The 21513-nt window shown below is 30.3% G+C and overlaps 2 protein-coding genes across 2 annotated transcripts in view; both read right to left on the bottom strand.

Moving 5' to 3' along the window:
* LOC130445572 (formin-like protein) overlaps positions 1-16855 on the bottom strand; it is a 30015-nt gene extending 13160 nt beyond the window's left edge. The window contains exons 1-8 of the mRNA XM_056781278.1: positions 16491-16855; positions 10824-10907; positions 6615-6701; positions 6321-6400; positions 5862-6189; positions 5555-5803; positions 1471-1731; positions 827-1413 (exon numbers count right to left, since the gene is read on the bottom strand). Of these exons, the coding sequence (XP_056637256.1) occupies positions 827-1413; positions 1471-1731; positions 5555-5803; positions 5862-6189; positions 6321-6400; positions 6615-6701; positions 10824-10907; positions 16491-16661 (1847 nt within the window). The 5' untranslated portion in view covers positions 16662-16855. The remainder of the gene's footprint in view (positions 1-826; positions 1414-1470; positions 1732-5554; positions 5804-5861; positions 6190-6320; positions 6401-6614; positions 6702-10823; positions 10908-16490) is intronic.
* A 635-nt stretch (positions 16856-17490) lies between these two features.
* Positions 17491-19923, bottom strand: LOC130445573 (suppressor of Mek1-like). The gene is made up of 2 exons (XM_056781280.1): positions 19507-19923; positions 17491-19453 (listed from the first exon to the last, which is right to left on the bottom strand). Exons 1-2 carry the CDS (start codon positions 19801-19803, stop codon positions 19181-19183), a joined length of 570 nt encoding a protein of 189 aa, XP_056637258.1. The 5' UTR covers positions 19804-19923; the 3' UTR covers positions 17491-19180.
* Between the last annotated feature and the right edge of the window lie 1590 nt (positions 19924-21513).

Below are 21513 nucleotides of genomic sequence, written 5' to 3' on the forward strand. Positions count from 1 at the left end.
TTAATTTACATCGAAGGTTTCTGTAATTAACCTCAAAATTTTCGAGAAAAAAGCAAAAATCTTGATTTTTCTGATTCATTTGCAAGTTATGGCGATACTATAGTGTCTATTAGCTTGTATATCCGGTGAAAGTTGTAGAGAATCGAATGATTTTCAATTTGCATCGAAGGTTTCTGCGCATAACCTCAAAATTTTCGATAAAAGTTCAAAAATCTTGATTTTTGTGATTCATTTCCAAGTTAGAGCGATACTATAGTGTCTATCGTCAGGTATATTAGGTGAAAGTTGTAGAGAATCGAATGGTCTCCAATTTGTATCGAAGGTTTCTGTACTTAACCTCAAAATTTTCGAGAAATATTTAAAAATATGGGATTTATTTGCAAGTTATAGTGATTCTGTAGTCCCTACGTGAAAATAGTTGAAGTAAAAGTTACAGAGAATTTAAAAACCTTCAATTTACATCGGACAATTTTTTAGTTAACCTCAAAATTTTCGAATAAAAAGCAAAAATTTCGGTTTTTATGATTGAATTTCGAATTTTGATGATAATACCGACATATATATCAGCTAAAAGTTGTGGAAAATTAAAAAAACTTTCAAACCACACAAAAATTTTTGTCTTTAACTGCAGAATTTGCGAATAAAATGCGACAATTTCGATTTTTATCATTTTTCCCGCATAAAAATACAAAAATTATTTGTTATTTTTTTTATTTTTAAAGATATGGATCATTTTCTTTCGTTCCATAATTAAAAAAAAGTTCATAGAAACTACGGACAAAAAATTGAGAAAAAAAAAATTCGACCTAATTTTTTTCCCACTCACCTTTCCTCGAAATCATTAAAATCGATGCACCCGTGCAACTTATCATCGTCGAGCTCATTAAAAATCGTCCCCCTGACTTGATTCGGTTTCAAAGCAATCCAATTAACAGTCGGTAATTTATATTTGGTTTGAACTTTCCTCTTGATGGTCATAGCCCCGTCTGGCGCTTGCATAAAACCAGCTGGAGGCGGGGGAATTATGCAACCGCCAGTCGGTTTCAACGGCGGCGGTGGAGGACAAGGAGGCGGCGGCGGAGCAGCAGGAGCAACAACACTCGGACACGGAGGCGGAACAGGAATATTCGGACAATCTTGCACCGATCGTTTAGGCGATTCCGATTCGGGTTTACTCGAAGCCGGTGCGCTGGGTTCCGATTCCGCCGTTTTGGATTCGAACATCGATTGTCTATTTTTCGATTCTTGTTCGTGGTGTTGCACCACCCTCCTCAATGTCGAAACTTCTTCGTCCGCTTTCTTCTTCACTTCCACCAGTTCGTCTCGTTCTTGTCTCACTTGTATCAATTCCGTTTCGAGACTGGCGATGTTTTCTAAAGCCCTATGTTCGACGTCTTGCAGCCTTTCGTGTAACTGAAAACCAAAAATTTAAAATCGAAATTTAATCCGCGGATGAAAATTCCAATTTACTTGAGCCACTTCGTCTTCTAATTCGGTAACTTTTTCCAAAGCGGCCGTTTTGGTTTCGCTGTCCTCCATGAGGGCGGCCACATCGAATACGTTATCCAGATAAGCGGAAATTTGAACGTGCAAATCTTCGCTTTCGGTAAATCTCAATTTTTCCAAATAACTATCCAGTCCTAACGCGGTGAATTCGTATTGGAGGTGTACCCTGAAATTCATATCTTCAACTGAATGTACTATAATATTTACAAATTGCATACACGCCACCTAAAAAGCGAGATGACAATAAATGTGAAAACAATACAATGGAAAACGAAAACAAAACAAATTAGATCGTGGGGAGAGTACGATTTCTTTGAACAAGTTAAAATAAAACGGAAACGAAGAATAAAATTTTTCGATATCTCGATTCTTTTTCGAGATATCGATACTTGAAATCGTAACCGCGCGTTTGTGTACATAACCTCAAAATTTTTCGAGTCATTTCCAAATTATGGCGATGCTATGGTGTCTATTAGCTTGTATATCCGATAAAAATTGTAGAAAATCGAATGATCTTCAATTTATATCGAAGGTTTGGACACATAACCTCAAAATTTTCGATAAAAGTTCAAAATTCTTAATTTTTGTAATTTATTTGCATATTATGATGATACCATAGTATCTATCGGCAGGTATATTCGGTAAAAGTTGTAGAAAATCGAATAATCTTCAATGTTCATCGAAGGTTTGGACACATAACCTCAAAATTTTCGATAAAAGTTCAAAAATCTTGTTTTTTGTAATTCATTTGCATATTATGATGATACCATAGTATCTATCGGCAGGTATATTCGGTAAAAGTTGTAGAAAATCGAATAATCTTCAATGTTCATCGAAGGTTTGGACACATAACCTCAAAATTTTCGATAAAAGTTCAAAATTCTTAATTTTTGTAATTTATTTGCATATTATGATGATACCATAGTATCTATCGGCAGGTATATTCGGTAAAAGTTGTAGAAAATCGAATAATCTTCAATGTTCATCGAAGGTTTGGACACATAACCTCAAAATTTTCGATAAAAGTTCAAAATTCTTAATTTTTGTAATTTATTTGCATATTATGATGATACCATAGTATCTATCGGCAGGTATATTCGGTAAAAGTTGTAGAAAATCGAATAATCTTCAATGTTCATCGAAGGTTTGGACACATAACCTCAAAATTTTCGATAAAAGTTCAAAATTCTTAATTTTTGTAATTTATTTGCATCTTATGATGATACCATAGTATCTATCGGCAGGTATATTCGGTAAAAGTTGTAGAAAATCGAATAATCTTCAATGTTCATCGAAGGTTTGGACACATAACCTCAAAATTTTCGATAAAAGTTCAAAAATCTTGTTTTTTGTAATTCATTTGCATATTATGATGATACCATAGTATCTATCGGCAGGTATATTCGGTAAAAGTTGTAGAAAATCGAATAATCTTCAATGTTCATCGAAGGTTTGGACACATAACCTCAAAATTTTCGATAAAAGTTCAAAAATCTTGTTTTTTGTAATTCATTTGCATATTATGATGATACCATAGTATCTATCGGCAGGTATATTCGGTAAAAGTTGTAGAAAATCGAATAATCTTCAATGTTCATCGAAGGTTTGGACACATAACCTCAAAATTTTCGATAAAAGTTCAAAATTCTTAATTTTTGTAATTTATTTGCATATTATGATATTACCATAGTATCTATCGGCAGGTATATTCGGTAAAAGTTGTAGAAAATCGAATAATCTTCAATGTTCATCGAAGGTTTAGACACATAACCTCAAAATTTTCGATAAAAGTTCAAAAATCTTGTTTTTTGTAATTCATTTGCATATTATGATGATACCATAGTATCTATCGGCAGGTATATTCGGTAAAAGTTGTAGAAAATCGAATAATCTTCAATGTTCATCGAAGGTTTGGACACATAACCTCAAAATTTTCGATAAAAGTTCAAAAATCTTGTTTTTTGTAATTCATTTGCATATTATGATGATACCATAGTATCTATCGGCAGGTATATTCGGTAAAAGTTGTAGAAAATCGAATAATCTTCAATGTTCATCGAAGGTTTGGACAAATAACCTCAAAATTTTCGATAAAAGTTCAAAAATCTTGTTTTTTGTAATTCATTTGCATATTATGATGATACCATAGTATCTATCGGCAGGTATATTCGGTAAAAGTTGTAGAAAATCGAATAATCTTCAATGTTCATCGAAGGTTTGGACACAACCTCAAAATTTTCGATAAAAGTTCAAAATTCTTAATTTTTGTAATTTATTTGAATATTATGATGATACCATAGTATCTATCGGCAGGTATATTCGGTAAAAGTTGTAGAAAATCGAATAATCTTCAATGTTCATCGAAGGTTTGGACACATAACCTCAGAATTTTCGATAAAAGTTCAAAAATCTTGATTTTTGTGATTCATTTCCAAGTTATAGCGATACTTTAGTGTCTATTAGCTTGTATATCCGATAAAAATTGTAGAGAACCGAATGATCTTCAATTTATATCGAAGGTTTCTGTACTTAACCTCAAAATTTTCGAGAAAAATGCTAAAATCTTGATTTTTCTGATTCATTTGCAAGTTATGGCGATACTATAGTATTTATTAGCTTATATATCCGGTGAAAGTTGTAGAGAATCGAATGATCTTCAATTTATATCGAAGGTTTGTGTACATAACCTCAAAATTTTCGATAAAAGTTCAAAAATCTTTATTTTTGTGATTCATTTCCAAGTTATAGCGATACTTTAGTGTCTATTAGCTTGTATATCCGATAAAAATTGTAGAGAACCGAATGATCTTCAATTTATATCGAAGGTTTCTGTACTTAACCTCAAAATTTTCGAGAAAAATGCTAAAATCTTGATTTTTCTGATTCATTTGCAAGTTATGGCGATACTATAGTGTCTATTAGCTTGTATATCCGATAAAAATTGTAGAGAACCGAATGATCTTCAATTTATATCGAAGGTTTGTGTACATAACCTCAAAATTTTCAATAAAAATTCAAAAATCTTGATTTTTGTAATTCATTTGCATATTATGATGATACCATAGTATTTATCGGCAGGTATATTCGGTGAAAGTTGTAGAGAATCGAATAATTTTCAATTTGCATCGAAGGTTTCTGTACTTAACCTCAAAATTTTCGAGAAAAATGCTAAAATCTTGATTTTTCTGATTCATTTGCAAGTTATGGCGATACTATAGTATCTATTAGCTTGTATATCCGATAAAAATTGTAGAGAACCGAATGATCTTCAATTTATATCGAAGGTTTGTGCACATAACCTCAAAATTTTCGATAGAAATGCAAAAATCTCGGGTTTTCTGATTAATTTGCAAATAAGTCCAACAAAAGTTATAGAATCGAATAATTTTCAACGTACATTGGATGTTTTTGCACTTAATCTTCAAATTAACTAAGTATCGATATCTCGAAAACGAAGCGAGATATTGAAAAATTTCATTCTTAAATTGCATACCCAAATCTCGACGCCATCAAAATCGTACTCATACCCAGATAAATAAACTGTTCATACAATATAAAAATACAAAAAAAAAAACGAAAGTTGAATGTGATCATTAATGAAAATTTCAATTTTATCGCCTTCTATCATCACATTTTTTTCAATTTATATGTGTCCATTGTTGCCTTTCATCGATTCAATTTTGATTTTTTTGTCATTTTTTCATGGTTTTTGGTTTATAAACACTTTCCAATGAACCCCCTCGTCCTGGAAACTTTTCTAATTGATTTTTATACTCAATTTTCTCAACTGAATTCTCCATTGTCGCTTTTTATCGATTAATTCTTGATATTCTTGTTTTTTTTCCGTGATTTTTGGTTTCTAAACACTTTTAGATCAATCTCAACGCCCCGGATGCTTTTTTATAGATTATTTTCGCTTTTTATATACATTTCGATCGTTGACTTACTCGAAATTTCAATTATTTCGAGCAGTATAAAAATTTCTCGCGATAAAATTGAAATTTAATACAAAATACAGACGAAAACGATCGAAATTCCAAAAACTCACCATAAATTCGATGTGAAACGCCTCGAAATTCAAAAAATAATCCATCAACGTCTGAAACCTGAGCCTTTCGTGGCAAACTTCCTTAAAATTATCGAAGGCGGACAAAATAATTTCGTGCCCACCTTTAACTAAACAAATTGCCGCTAAAAGTTCCAATACTAAAGCTTTAGTACGTAAACTTTTATGTATAAGACTCAGCGATATGCAATTAATCGCTTCCCGGTGTTGGATCACCATATTGAAACCGTACTGGAAAGAAAAATTTTGTTTTTCCTCGCCACGAGCGTTTCAATCACAAAATACCGACCTTATTGTTCATTATAGCTCTCATACACATTATACAAACGTGTATATCGTCCTTGGAATCCCCCATGTTTAATTTGGCGACGTGTTTCGACCTCCTTTTCAAACTCGGGCTGTCCTGCATCTCCAGAGGAGCCCTGATGTACCCGTTGCTCTTATCCACTACGGTTTGATTGTGATTCAACGAATTCTGGCCGGTTAATTTTTCTTCGGACGTCGTTCGAGATTCGTTTATCCTTTGCTCGTGCCTCATCATACCCAATCGGAAACTCAGGTAATCAATTAAAACGTCTAAACCGAGATTTTCTTCGTTTAAAAATTCCCGCACCCATCTGAAACGCAAGATAGATAATGAGCGTTTACGTTGTGGGATTGTGGCAAAATCAAACACCCAAATTAGAGTTAGTACATTTCGGTGTTTAATTAGACTACGAAAATATTTTAATGAATCAATGGGACTCACTCTATGTGATTTGTGCGTAAAGATATTTCTAAATCTCGAAGAACTTGCGTCGAAGTCGAGTCCACAACCATTTTTCTTTTCTAAAACAAAAATTGACGCCATAAAAATCGATTTCCTATACAAAAAACATAAAACTGTACAATATAGTTCAATTCAACCACACCAATCACCCGATTTGGTTCCCAAAGACTTTTATTGTGAGATAATTTTTGTTTATTTAACCATTGTATCGGAACGAACTTTGGAAATATTTTTAATTTATTTTAATATAAAAAAAATTTTTTATTGACTTACCCTGTGACTTCGAGATGCCTTAGGATCGAGATAAGTGCGTAATTTGTTTAAATAATAAGAAGGAGGGTCCTTTGCGTGTACCATTTCCTTAAAAAAAAAACGAAAATAATAAAATTACTAGTTTATAAGGAAAAATATTGAAACTGGCAACAACGCTATGTTTAAATAATTGGAATGGAACGCGCCAATTGCTTGCTTACGTCATCGGCGCCGATCGATTGACGTTTATTTTGTATGTACATCGAAGCCTTGATCTATAAAAGTTCTTTATAACTATTGTATGATATAAAAATGTACCAACGCCACAATTTTCAATCAACTTTTTGTCAAACGTCAATTTTCTCCTACACAATCGGCGCAGATGACGTAATACCTATTTAGAATCCTAACAACATTATTCTAGTTCAAAAACAATATATTTTTCATAAATTATTCAAACCCATTTATATAAAGAAAGTTACAATATAAATCTGACAACAATGTAAATATTAATTGTGTTGTATACTTAAAACTCACTCTGTATACTATTTTTTTTCAATTACTATTGAATATGAATAATAATCGATTCTGTATTATTTATTATAAAATTTTTATTGGGTTTAACTGGTATTTTAGAAAACCGACAACACCGCTTCGTACAGAATATTTACGATGATTTTTTTTTTAAATCATTTTCCTATCGCTTCTATGCTTCCGTAATTATTTAATTGATTCTGTACGTGAACGATTTTTTACGTAATTTAAAAATTGAGAGTGAAACGAAAGTCGAGTCTCGGTCAACGAGTCACTCAAAACAGCGGATGACTCATTCAGCAACGACGTAACCGTGCGTTTAACACAGATTTTTATTAGTGAAATGACCGAAAATTGATGGTTTATATCGTTTAATTCGAAATGAGTTTGGATTCTTTTCGATCCGTTTTAAAAACAATCTTATTCCTGACCTGGAATAACATCAATGTCATGGGATTACTACTACAATGACGTACTGATTCGAAATAATATGATAATATACGAGTTATCTTTCATTAATACAAATATCGTATTACTCACAGTAAATAAACAATTTTGAAATAAAGTAAATCATTTGTTTCATTAATTTATACAGCGATATATGGTATTTAGTAAATAACCTCAAAACGTCGGCCATCTTGTTTGATATCGTATTGTAACCAATAAGCGATTCGAAGTTTTGATTATAGCATCAAATAATAAATGCACGCCATTGAAAATAATTCAAAGAAAATAAAATTGAAAAGAAAGTATTCGTTTCCTAAATACTTTTTATTTTATCAGCCTGTCGAGTTTCCAAACATATGTTTAACATTTGTGCCATTACAGACGATGTTAAGACAATAATATTTTTGTGATATGTCTCTAATAACGATTTTCATTGAATATTATGTATAAAAAATGTTTTTGATTGATTAAATATATAATAAAATATATATTTAATGAAATGCGTCATATTGGCAATTATCGGCCAAGTTGTGGATCATTTTTATCGACAAAAAAACTGGCAACTTGAATTTTTCGATTCGTAAACATCTGAATTATTATTTATGAACAATTGACCCTCGTAGAGTTCCCGAGATCAGCTGATTGCGCGCTCACGGTCAAACGGTGGCGGCCATCTTTTATATCAGAGGTTCCCAAACAGTTTATTCTCGTAAATAATATCGACCAGACAATTAAGTGTAGAGAAAATTAGGAAAGATCGTAAAATAAGAATTTTTTTTTTCGAAATCTAATAGCTACGTCATTTTTTTAACTGTAATACTGAAATTTAGAAAAAAGTGGGATTCAAAATGTTTATTATTTATTCGAAAAAACGGTTATCAGTTTATTAAAATTTTTCAATACTTATTTTTTTAAACATTCGTAAAAATTGTGTCAAACGGTGGCGGCCATCCGTTATATCAGAGGTTCCCAAACAGTTTATTCTCGTAAATAATATCGACCAGACAATTAAGTGTAGAGAAAATTAGGAAAGATCGTAAAATAAGAATTTTTTTTTTCGAAATCTAATAGCTACGTCATTTTTTTAACTGTAATACTGAAATTTAGAAAAAAGTGGGATTCAAAATGTTTATTATTTATTCGAAAAAACGGTTATCAGTTTATTAAAATTTTTCAATACTTATTTTTTTAAACATTCGTAAAAATTGTGTCAAACGGTGGCGGCCATCCGTTATATCAGAGGTTCCCAAACAGTTTATTCTCGTAAATAATATCGATCAGACAATTAAGTGTAGAGAAAATTAGGAAAGATCGTAAAATAAGAATTTTTTTTTCGAAATCTAATAGCTACGTCATTTTTTGAACAGCAATACTGAAATTTAGAAAAAAAGTGGTTTTCAAAATGTTTATTATTTATTCGAAAAAACGGTTATCAGTTTATTAAAATTTTTCAATACTTATTTTTTTAAACATTCGTAAAAATTGTGTCAAACGGTGGCGGCCATCCGTTATATCAGAGGTTCCCAAACAGTTTATTCTCGTAAATAATATCGACCAGACAATTAAGTGTAGAGAAAATTAGGAAAGATCGTAAAATAAGAATTTTTTTTTTCGAAATCTAATAGCTACGTCATTTTTTTAACTGTAATACTGAAATTTAGAAAAAAGTGGGATTCAAAATGTTTATTATTTATTCGAAAAAACGGTTATCGGTTTATTAAAATTTTCCAATACTTATTTTTTTAAACATTCAGAAACCCTCGTAAAAATTGCGTCAAACGGTGGCGGCCATTTTTTATGTCAGAGGTTCCCAAACTGTTTATTCTCGTAAATAATATCGATCAGACAATTAAGTGTAGAGAAAATTAGGAAAGATCGTAAAATAAGAATTTTTTTTTCGAAATCTAATAGCTACGTAATTTTTTGCACAGCAATACTGAAATTTAGAAAAAAAGTGGTTTTCAAAATGTTTATTATTTATTCGAAAAAACGGTTATCAGTTTATTAAAATTTTCCAATACTTATTATTTTTAAACATGCAGAAACCCTCGTAGAAATTGCTTCACACGGTGGCGGCCATCTTTTATATCAGAGGTTCCCAAACTTTTTTTATTCTCGTAAATAATATCGATTAGACAATTAAGTGTAGAGAAAATTAGGAAAGATCGTAAAATAAGAATTTTTTTTTTCGAAATCTAATAGCTACGTCATTTTTTTAACTGTAATACTGAAATTTAGAAAAAAGTGGGATTCAAAATGTTTATTATTTATTCGAAAAAACGGTTATCGGTTTATTAAAATTTTCCAATACTCATTTTTTTAAACATTCGTAAAAATTGCGTCAAACGGTTGCTGCCATCCGTTATATCAGAGGTTCCCAAACAGTTTATTCTCATAAATAATATCGACCAGACAATTAAGTGTAGAGAAAATTAGGAAAGATTGTAAAATAAGAATTTTTTTTTCGAAATCTAATAGCTACGTCATTTTTTAAACAGCAATACTGAAATTTAGAATAAAGTGGTTTTCAAAATGTTTATTATTTATCGAAAAAACGGTTATCAGTTTATTAAAATTTTCCAATACTTATTATTTTTAAACATGCAGAAACCCTCGTAGAAATTGCTTCACACGGTGGCGGCCATCTTTTATATCAGAGGTTCCCAAACTTTTTTTATTCTCGTAAATAATATCGATCAGACAATTAAATGTTGAGAAAATTAGAAAAGATCGTAAAATAAGAATTTGTCACAATAACGCAGTTTCGAATTCCTACAGATCGGCCTATTTATAAATATAATAATCTGGAAGTATAAGACAGAATCTATAAATAGACGTAGTTGGATATAAAATAAGAGGCAGATATTTTCGTCCAATAGTAGTAGTGACACAAAAAAAATTGACTTTATTAGTAAGCTAATTCAAGACAAAAAGGTCAATGTTTTCGTACAAAAGATTTTAATTGAACTTTCTAAGAAAAAACTGAGTTACATTGAAGTTTATTATTATAATTTTCCAATCTACAAAGCGTTTCAAGAATGAATTAATATTCAGTTTAATTTTGGATTTATAAGATATAATTAAAGATAGTATCGAAAATTTTTGAAGACCTGGCAACATTGCTAAAACATAAATCGTCATTGTTATGAAATCGTTCACAATTTTAACTTAATTTTAACTATTTTTCCTCGTAATTCTACTAATTGCCCTAGTTTTTTTTTTTCATTTACATCATTTCGAAAAGTTTACCTGATCACAGATAATATCCCATTTTTTATCGTAGTCATAACTTTTCAGTAGTTTTGCCTTGTCTGGAGGTAGGTCCATAGAAGCCTGAAAAAAAAACAAAATTAAATGAAATACACCATATTTTACAATATAAATATCTAAAATATAATCTAAAAACAGTTTTGAACGTGGTATGTTACGACTAATGTCGCACCCTGTATGCAATATGGACCAATAATGCTCTTAATTTACACGAATATGTCATTTAAATACACTAACGCCACTCCCTGTATATAGTAAGGACTAGCTCTTACACTAGGCGATTGAGTCATTTTTTGACTTACCCTGTATGTAATATGGACTAATAATACTCTCAACCTATACGATTATGTCATTGGTTAAACTTTTTCTACTAACGCCCCACCCTGTATGTAGTATGGACTAATAATACCCTTGAAACACTTTAATTCATTTACATTGAAAATAGTTTATTTTTTCGCATCGATGTTAATAGGTCGTTTCAATTAAACAATTTATACAAAACGAGTTGATTTTTTATAGTATAATAAAAATTAAACACATCAAATAGTTTTTCTCCAACGATTTATCTTATTTTATAAATTTAAGTCGTAAAAATAACTTTTTTTTGACAATATTTATATTTAAATATAAATAAACACATTCCGAATAACTTCTGCATGATTTATGAACGTCTGGTTTGACATTTGTAAATTCTGTGACCTACCTAACGGTTTCTTTTATTATAATTGCATAGAAAAACGTATAGCTTAGAGGTTAATTCGTGATAAACATCACAAAAATAGCAAGTAAAATGAATACTCCGCGTGTACTCCGCGAACACAGAACTCATTTTATTACTGTAATGTCAAACTGCGAGAATATTTCGATTGAAAGCTTTATTACAAATAGCGGTGTTGCCGGTTGTTGAGAACTTATTACGTGAATCACCTTAAAAAAAAACATCAATAATAATAATTAATAATGACAGTTGATTGAACCACAATAATAGATGTTACTGTATAAGGTATTAGAAGTGGGTTGAAATTGAATATTTGTTCGTATCTTTCCCGTTAAAAAAAACTGCGAAACCCTACAAAAACCGTTGGAAACAAGATTCGTCGAATGACATGCGTGCTACGACTACACGATGCGTCCAATAATCGTTGGTTCGTGTTGTATCGGTTTTAGACGATGAACTAAATCCGAATTATCATTTTTTTTGACGTGTTAGGCAAAAAAATCTTTTTTTTTACGAATACGATGTCAAATACCTTTGTAGGGCCGCACCTCGTCTAGTCAGCCCCTCGAGACCGGGAACGCCCACTCGTTAAAGTTCCTCTAATGACACTTTACACGCGTATATTTAAGGACATAAAACAACTTTGTAATAAATGGAAAAAAGGTGTGTTTATACGTGTGTGGTATACGTTTTATGTTTGCTTACGATAATTATCAACTAAAAACGAGTGTAGTTATTGAAATGTTGCGTAAAGTGACAAGGTCAAAGTACTTTTTATTAGAAGAAAGGTTATCGTTACTAAATCATTGTTACAAACCGCTTTTTTTCGATAATAGTATTAGTATATCGTGTAAATGTATGAATTTGTGCAAGTCCGAAAACATATTCACGCTTTTTGATTTTAAAACGGAAGCGACGCGACTCCGAACAGGATATAAGGTCGATATAGAATATAAAAAACCTCTGTCTTCTTAAAAAACCACTATGCGTGCCGAATTAGTAAATTATTATTTACATTCGGTGATTCATAGGCAGTGGTAGGTCGTTCGTGAGTAATAGTTTAAAATATTTCACACTAAAAAAAAATGTATTTCTCATATTCAGATCGATTCCGAATAATAATAATAGTATATTATTGAAAGTATAAATAAAAAATAATGTATTTTCCAAAATAAAATTAAATCCGGCAACACAGCATATTTATTATATATATGGGAACGACAGAGAACGATAGTTCGCAGATATATATCTGTCTCACTTATTAAACGTCGTGTCTTATGCGCATGTGATTTTAATTAAATTAGGCTGATCACACACGTTCGTTTTCAATTGATACTTCTGTTAATTATTAGCTTTAGATGTATGGGTATTTCACTTACATAACTAAACTGAAACGAATAAAATTCAAATTTTTTTATTAATTAGTTGTACTTCGTCCAATTTGTAATAATGCAATTAATTGTTTTATACAATAAATATTAATGCGTGTAAATTAGATTTGTTTTTGGAAACACTTTTTTTTAATTTTTTTCTAGTGAAATTATATAAAATAAATCAAACTATCTACTATATAAACTATTATACTTCATACTGGACTATATCGAATAAAACGTGTGTGGTCAGCCTCACGAGTGGGAGGTACCTTAATTTGCCTTACCACTGTCGTAGCGCTTGCGCGTAACGATTCGAATATTATATTACTATCACTAAGGAAGCATTAAATATATCAATTATAATTTATGACTAAGTATGTATATTTAATAATAAGTGACTAAGAATTTTGAAATTTTCGTAAATACTATGAGAAAGTGTCGCGTTTATTATCGATTGAGTTACGGTGTTGCCAAGTTTTGCTAATTTAACGACTATTATTTTTTTCTCGATACATTCTCGTTATTTCAACTCGAAATTTGTTTTCTTTCTTGTTACGTGTACTAAAAACATTGTCGTACGTCTCGTATAGCAGGAAAATACTTGACTTTAGTAAAATAACCCTCAAAGTAAATGTTATTTCTGTAACAAATAGAGTTTCTATATTTGTCACTTAAACGGCGGAAAAACGGGGTTGAAATAAGACACCAGAACTTATTATACGTCTATTTTAATACCAGCCAAGTTAAGAAACTAAACTATAAAGTAAATCTCGACGAAATTTATTTTTCGAACCCTTCAGTTCGACATAACTATCCATATACCAAGCTCATTTATTATTTTTTTTATATATATACAGGGACGAACGGAAAAATTGATTCAATGAAATAAATCTTTTCACAAAATCTTTTTACAACATTTTATGTCGAGAATTGGTTCTAACGTTTTAAATACCCTGTATAACATAGAACATTTAGGTTTATTCACCATCAGGTTCTTTTAGATCAGTAATAATAAACTTTCCAGATAATTCCCGAAATTTCTAGAACATTCTGAATCGATTAAAATAGTTTGCATTCATTTTGAAACTTTCCAGATCGATCCAGAAGTTTCTAGAACATTCTGAATCGATTAAAGTAGTTTGCATTAATTTTGAAACTTTCCAGATCGATCCAGAAGTTTCTAGAACATTCTGAATCGATTAAAATAGTTTAAATTCATTTTGAAACGTTCCAGATCGATCCAGAAGTTTCTAGAACATTCTGAATCGATTAAAATAGTTTAAATTCATTTTGAAACTTTCCAGATCGATCCATAAGTTTCTAGAACATTCTGAATCGATTAAAATAGTTTGCATTCATTTTGAAACGTTCCAGATCGATCCAGAAGTTTCTAGAACATTCTGAATCGATTAAAATAGTTTGCATTCATTTTGAAACTTTCCAGATCAATCCAGAAGTTTCTTGAACATTCTGAATCGATTAAAATAGTTTAAATTCATTTTGAAACTTTCCAGATCGATCCAGAAGTTTCTAGAACATTCTGAATCGATTAAAATAGTTTGCATTCATTTTGAAACGTTCCAGATCGATCCAGAAGTTTCTAGAACATTCTGAATCGATTAAAATAGTTTGCATTCATTTTGAAACTTTCCAGATCAATCCAGAAGTTTCTTGAACATTCTGAATCGATTAAAATAGTTTAAATTCATTTTGAAACTTTCCAGATCGATCCATAAGTTTCTAGAACATTCTGAATCGATTAAAATAGTTTAAATTCATTTTGAAACGTTCCAGATCGATCCAGAAGTTTCTAGAACATTCTGAATCGATTAAAATAGTTTAAATTCATTTTGAAACTTTCCAGATCGATCCATAAGTTTCTAGAACATTCTGAATCGATTAAAATAGTTTGCATTCATTTTGAAACGTTCCAGATCGATCCAGAAGTTTCTAGAACATTCTGAATCGATTAAAATAGTTTGCATTCATTTTGAAACTTTCCAGATCAATCCAGAAGTTTCTTGAACATTCTGAATCGATTAAAATAGTTTAAATTCATTTTGAAACTTTCCAGATCGATCCATAAGTTTCTAGAACATTCTGAATCGATTAAAATAGTTTAAATTCATTTTGAAACGTTCCAGATCGATCCAGAAGTTTCTAGAACATTCTGAATCGATTAAAATAGTTTAAATTCATTTTGAAACTTTCCAGATCAATCCAGAAGTTTCTAGAACATTCTGAATCGATTAAAATAGTTTGCATTCATTTTGAAACGTTCCAGATCGATCCAGAAGTTTCTAGAACATTCTGAATCGATTAAAATAGTTTACACTTATTTTGGAACCTCTCGGACCATTCTAGAAACTTTTAGAACTTTATGGACCATGTGAGATGAAAAACCCTGTATAGACATTTAAATATGTACTCAAATATAATTATCAATACAATTAAAAAAATAATATTCATTACAAACGTATTTAAATTTTAGTAATAAATTTTAACCAGTGCCTTGCTCCGGCCCTGGATCATCCGCGTTTGACTGATTTCTGTGACCGCTAGTTTCAACTTTTATTTTTTAGAAAAATAACTGCATAGTTTAACGAAAAAAAGTCGTTTTATTTCCACTAATTCGAGTAATTATTAGTAATTTTAATAATAAGAAGAAATAATAGTCTATTCTCAACTAATTACGCACTAACAAAAACGAGGAAGTAAATAATTTTCCCACTGTACCTATTTAATAATAATTAGCCCGTGATTTGATCATTTAATATAGAAATAAATTGAAACACTGGTTTTTACGTTTTCTGCGCATCGATTTCACGCATGTATATATATATATATATATAAACAAATAATCGAAACGTTCTTACAAAACTCGCTTTTGTATGAATGAGCAATTCTAGGGAGAAATCTAGTTACTTTTGTTTTAATAACCAAACAAATGTCAATAAAATCAGCTGTGAAACCATTTAGTCTTCCATTGTTAGTTACTTCTAATTTTAAATTGGAAAAGTTGGTAGTCATGATCAATGACAAGGCTTATTATATATCGTCTTCCCATATATCAAGTTACATTGAGAATTTAATTCAAGTTCAATAAATTTATTTAACTTCCATCTTTTTATTAGATTATCTGAGAACTAATATTTACAAAATAATGTAATTGCTGAAGGAATGACAAATATGACGAGAAACTTGAGTGTAATCTGTCATAGTTTTTACAATATAGGTGTGTTATACGGCCAAAGGTAAACGTCCTCTAAATAATAATAAAAATAAAACAAATCGAATTTTTAATAATTCAAACACTTTTCTTGGAATATAAATAACGCATTCAGAATTAGATATACAAAAACAGAATAATGAGTCATTTATTAGTTTGTTAATGAAACTTCTATGACATCATTTTTGTGGTAAATAAATCCGGTATTTTATAAATTTCTACATTAAATCATAACAGAATAATTTATATTAATAAAAAGTGAAATAACTCGAATAGATACACGTTTTTATCGAAATTATAATATAATAAATAATTAAAAAACATACCAAAACTTTCGTAAATCTTTTTTCTAGTTCTGCAGGGTCTGGCATCGGTTGTTTAGCCTTGGCTTTGATAGTACTTTGCCTAATACTAGCCTGTCTACCGTGTAACTTCGACGATATGATACTGTCAGCCTCAGGGGCCGAAGTCTCTTGTTTTGACATCGTTAATCCCATGATTAAAAGATTTTATTACATAATTTAACACTAAACTCAATATAACACATATCGTACTTATAATACAGTTTACATTTCGGATATTTTCAAATGTTTATAATAACAGCAACAGGTTATTGTGGTAAAAAACTTCTTCGACATCTTTTACACCCAACACGACACGACCAACTCGCAAAACTGCTGCACAATTGAAAACTTTTAGGGGACTTTGTTAGTGAGAATGCGCGCATGCGTCAACAAACCAAGTTGTGTTCAAGCCGTTCCTCCCATCTCATTCTATTATAACACAAAAGATTTGGGAATTAATAGTGTATTGTATGTTCACCGATAGATGGTGGTATTTTCGATTTACACAATTAATTACAGGAATCTGTAAATACGGTACGAGAAAATGGAGTAATAATTCATTAAAGCGACAAAATTATTTCTTTTTTCGTATATAACTGCGAGAACAAAAAAAATAAGCGATTTTGAATTAATTTTGATAATATCAGACAAACTAAAATCGTTTGGTTTTATTTATTACGGCAGTGGATACAGGTCCGGATTTCGGTGAGGGGAACATTTAGATATTTTAGAAAATAAAGTAACTCTCATTTGTTTTTATATATATTAAACCGATTCTACTGCATGCACGGATTATTGCATGATTAATATACAGTGTGTCGTAAAATTGTCTTCTAATTTCAAGATATTCCAAGAAATTGATCGATTACGTTCTATTCAATTTGTGGAATCGTTGGTAACACTAGTCAGTGTAATTGTTGGAATAGGTAGATTAAACAGCGTGTTCCATATGTATTGAATGTTTTCAAGGGAAAATAAAAAACTTATTTATAGTTATAGCATTTATTACTCAACCCATATTTACAATAAAACGTTTAATATAAAGTATTCACTAAATAATAGGAATATTTTTCGATAAAATTGGAATTTTTGTTACTAAAAAATCAATTATTATTTCCAATAATGATCACAGTCACAATATTCTTTTTAAATCATCCTATATACATAAAGACTCTGAACATCCGTGATGAAAAATCTCCTAACAGATATTTTCGGAATTCTGGAAACTGAACCAAATTAAAAGTGAAGTTTGGAAACACATATATCGTGGAATTAGTTTTAAATTCAATGTATTTGAAGTAACAAGTCTACCAGAAGACAAAACCAGTCCTCTGAAAAGAAAAAAAAAGCCAAAATGTCTAGAACTTGGGCTCCATGATATACCAGATGATTAGGGAAGTTTAAACCATTCGAATCAATTTACTGTGATGTATGGCAGTAACTATTTGTTGCATCTGGATTAAAAAAACTCACCAGAACCAGAAGATCATTTATATATCTAAACACGTCCAAAAATGAACCCAGTGGTACTCCAAAGAAATTCAAACTTTAAAAAGAATGCACCAAAGTGTCTCTTAACTAGAATCGCATGATACTCTAGATCATTGGGAAAATTGAAACCACTTGGATCAATCTACTGCAATTTACGGCTTGTATATTCAGTTTTATAATCATTGTGGTTACCGGAAGACGAAACTATTCTTTCAGAGAACCGGGAAGGAAACAAGTGTACTAAAATGTCTCTTAATCAGAGTCCCATGATACCTTAGATCAATGGGATTGGTTGTATAAACTGGAATTTAACGCCTCTTGAATTATCTTTTGATCTTACTAATTCTCTTAGGATTCCAAACGTGTTGTTCCCTCTAGCTAATCACAGTCACTTCCAACTATTTGAACTAATGGACTTTATCGAATCCATACTCCCAGTTTTGCACTATTGTCACTTTTATTTGGTCGAAGTTTTTCAAATTCCTTCCCATCTCCATATATTTGTTCATTTATGTTTAGTTCATGCTCTTTTACTTTCTTTTTAAAGGGTACAAACCTTTTTTCTAGTTTCTTTTTAGTACCCAAACATAATTAAACCACAAATAGCTACACGATTGGGATAAATAGAGAGAATAACAGAAAATAGATGGACAAAAGGTGAAGAAGGTAGAAATAAATAAGAAGAAAACCAAAAAAAAATAACTATAGGAAATTAGAAGAAATTTGATAATAGCAAAAGTGGAAAATTAGTAGAATAAGGCCGAAAAGTACCGAAATAACAAAAGATCCTGAAACCAAGGGCCAGACAGCCCCATAGGGCTGATTTATATGCAATGTTGACAAATAATATATTAATTATTATTACTATTGGTCTTTCTAATGCATATTAACTATATAAATATTCCATTTAAATTAAATAATTTATTAATATTGCCTTCCCGTTTTAATTTTAAAACAATAAAGTTAAACACTAAAATATAAAACATCAAAATGATCATTAAAAATCTAATAAAATTGAGCTCGATCAACTTTTATCAGTGTAACTAGTGAATAATTTGTACATTTATTTCTAATAAAATTGCATTCGTTATAAAAATAATATTTTCACTAATTTGTACTTTGGTGATTGATATTTTTTCATCATTTTAATGTTTTATGTAACTTACAATTTTATAACGCTATTACGTTGTTTCATTTTGTTCGCTTGCACTTGATTCTTCGCTCGAATCATTTTCTTCGTCACTAGAACTCGACGAGTCTTTTTTACTGCTATCACTACTACTTATTGTAGTTTTTTCATCATTATTAATCTCCGGTGTTTTATTTTCTTCATTTTTCTTCCCGAAAAATTGTTTTTCCAATTCCTCCCAAGGATTCAAAACACAAGTAGGGTCGTAATATAGAGTCATGTCTCTTTGTCCATCGGCACTCATCATTTTTGGATTAGGTATAGTCTTAAATATGTAGAAACATTAACGATGTAATAACAATATATATATTTACTTACGTGCTTTTTTTCGTACTGGTTTTTCTCCTTCCAAGAAGTATTTGTTTGTTTCTGTTTGTGCCATGAAATATTTTTACAATTAGGGCTATAAAAAGGTTTTTTATGTCCACCGGAATACCTGAAATTATTTCTGTCGTTGAAATTTCTGGGGCTATTGTGAAATTTCGGTGAATATGTGTTGCTTTGTTTGGGGCTATCTTGAAATGCTATAAAATCTGTAGCTTCTTTCTGAGAATTTTGATTGAAATAAACAAATCCTGCAGGGGAATTGGAATTTTTATTCCAAGAACGATTCATTTTATTGATATCTACTAAAGTTTTGTCAAAGTTTTCGATGGTTTAATACCCCTATTTAGAATACGTACAATAAACACACACTACAAGGTATTAAACATGACGTACGCGCATGACAATGACAAGTGACAGTTTAATGACATAGAACATATTTAGATATTAATAAAATAAATTCTATATGATCCCGAATTAAAACAGTTGTTTTTAACAATGGAAGTTTTTTATATATAGTGGTCAATTAAAAAAAAAGGGTATTTATAATGCACGCAATCAACATCACATTGTGTATATAAAAAGTCGTTGTCGATGTGTTAAATACAAGTGGCGCCACATTATTATCAGGATAATAACTATAATATTGACTTTTTTAAATCGGTATATTTAAATTCATATACGATTAGGCAATCTAAGAAAACAGGTGATCTACGTCAAAATGATGGTCGTGGGGTAACCAATCTGGTATGTACATCGTGATTTTTTTTAGAAGTTCGATTTTTTCGTATTGTTTTTTTGTTATATGGTGTTGAAAGGACTTGATAAATACTTTTGAGATCTGATTCAGTGGAATTGATACTTTGGAAACTCGAGTTTTTTTTTTTAAATTAGTAAGCAGCTTTCAAACAAATAAAACCAACTTCACAAACCACACACAAACTTATAGTAAATGATACAAGATGGCGGCTGGTTGTGACGTAATTCCGAAATGATCTACATAGAAACATTAGATCTGTCAAACGTCAACGTTATTGACAGAATCTAAATAATGAAAAATTTTTGATTGAAGGTTCGGAATAAAACACAAAGAATCTATTTTAATGTTTACTGCACAAAATATATAATCGAACATGTCATTGCATACATCACTCGATTTATAGTACAGGTCATGTTGCAGGTCAATTGTGATAAGGCCCAGTGACGTTCAGCAGCCATAATAAATAAAATGTAAATAACACTGTACAATAGTAAACTATAGGTTTTTGTACATACAAGAAATATTCCTTTTTAAATAATATAGTTACTAGTTTTTATGTGAGATTTTGAAGTATGTAAAATATTTCTTGTACATTTCAATTTGACATTTAAACTATTTAAAAATATATTTGATATTAGAACATAAAAAATGAGTTATTTTGACTGATACGATGTCTGATACCTAATAAAACATACAATATATGGCTGTTAAACGTATCCTAACCATCTACGATGGCGTCTTTGTCAAAGGATCACCAACTTTTTTTTTAATTCATAATACTGCCACTCAGTATTCATCTGTATAAAATTAACACATATATTTAATAAATCTTGATATACAGACCTAATAATTAATATATTTATATATATAAAAAAGTAAATTAGTAAAATTTGTACATATTGCACTTTATCAATTATTCTAAAATATAGGTATTCACTCTTCGTAGGAATGAAACTCTATTGTGAAAGCAGGGTTACGTAACGTAAATTTTAATTAAAAGAAAAAACCCAAAATACTTCACGATAATTTTGTAACAAACACAACGTGTCCATTCAATAACATAAAATACGATAAATCTGGCAACGTTGTAAACATCGCTAATAAAAATACGGTAGACAAACGAAAATCCTTTTTTGTCGTTGATATTTGTAAGTGAGTAGAATGATATGGAATTTATTCATTGTAACTTGTAAAAGTAGCAAAATTATCGTAAATAATATTAAATTCCCTGCTTGGACATA

The sequence above is a fragment of the Diorhabda sublineata genome, chromosome 6 (assembly GCF_026230105.1).
Source record: "Diorhabda sublineata isolate icDioSubl1.1 chromosome 6, icDioSubl1.1, whole genome shotgun sequence".
Lineage (NCBI taxonomy): Eukaryota > Metazoa > Arthropoda > Insecta > Coleoptera > Chrysomelidae > Diorhabda > Diorhabda sublineata.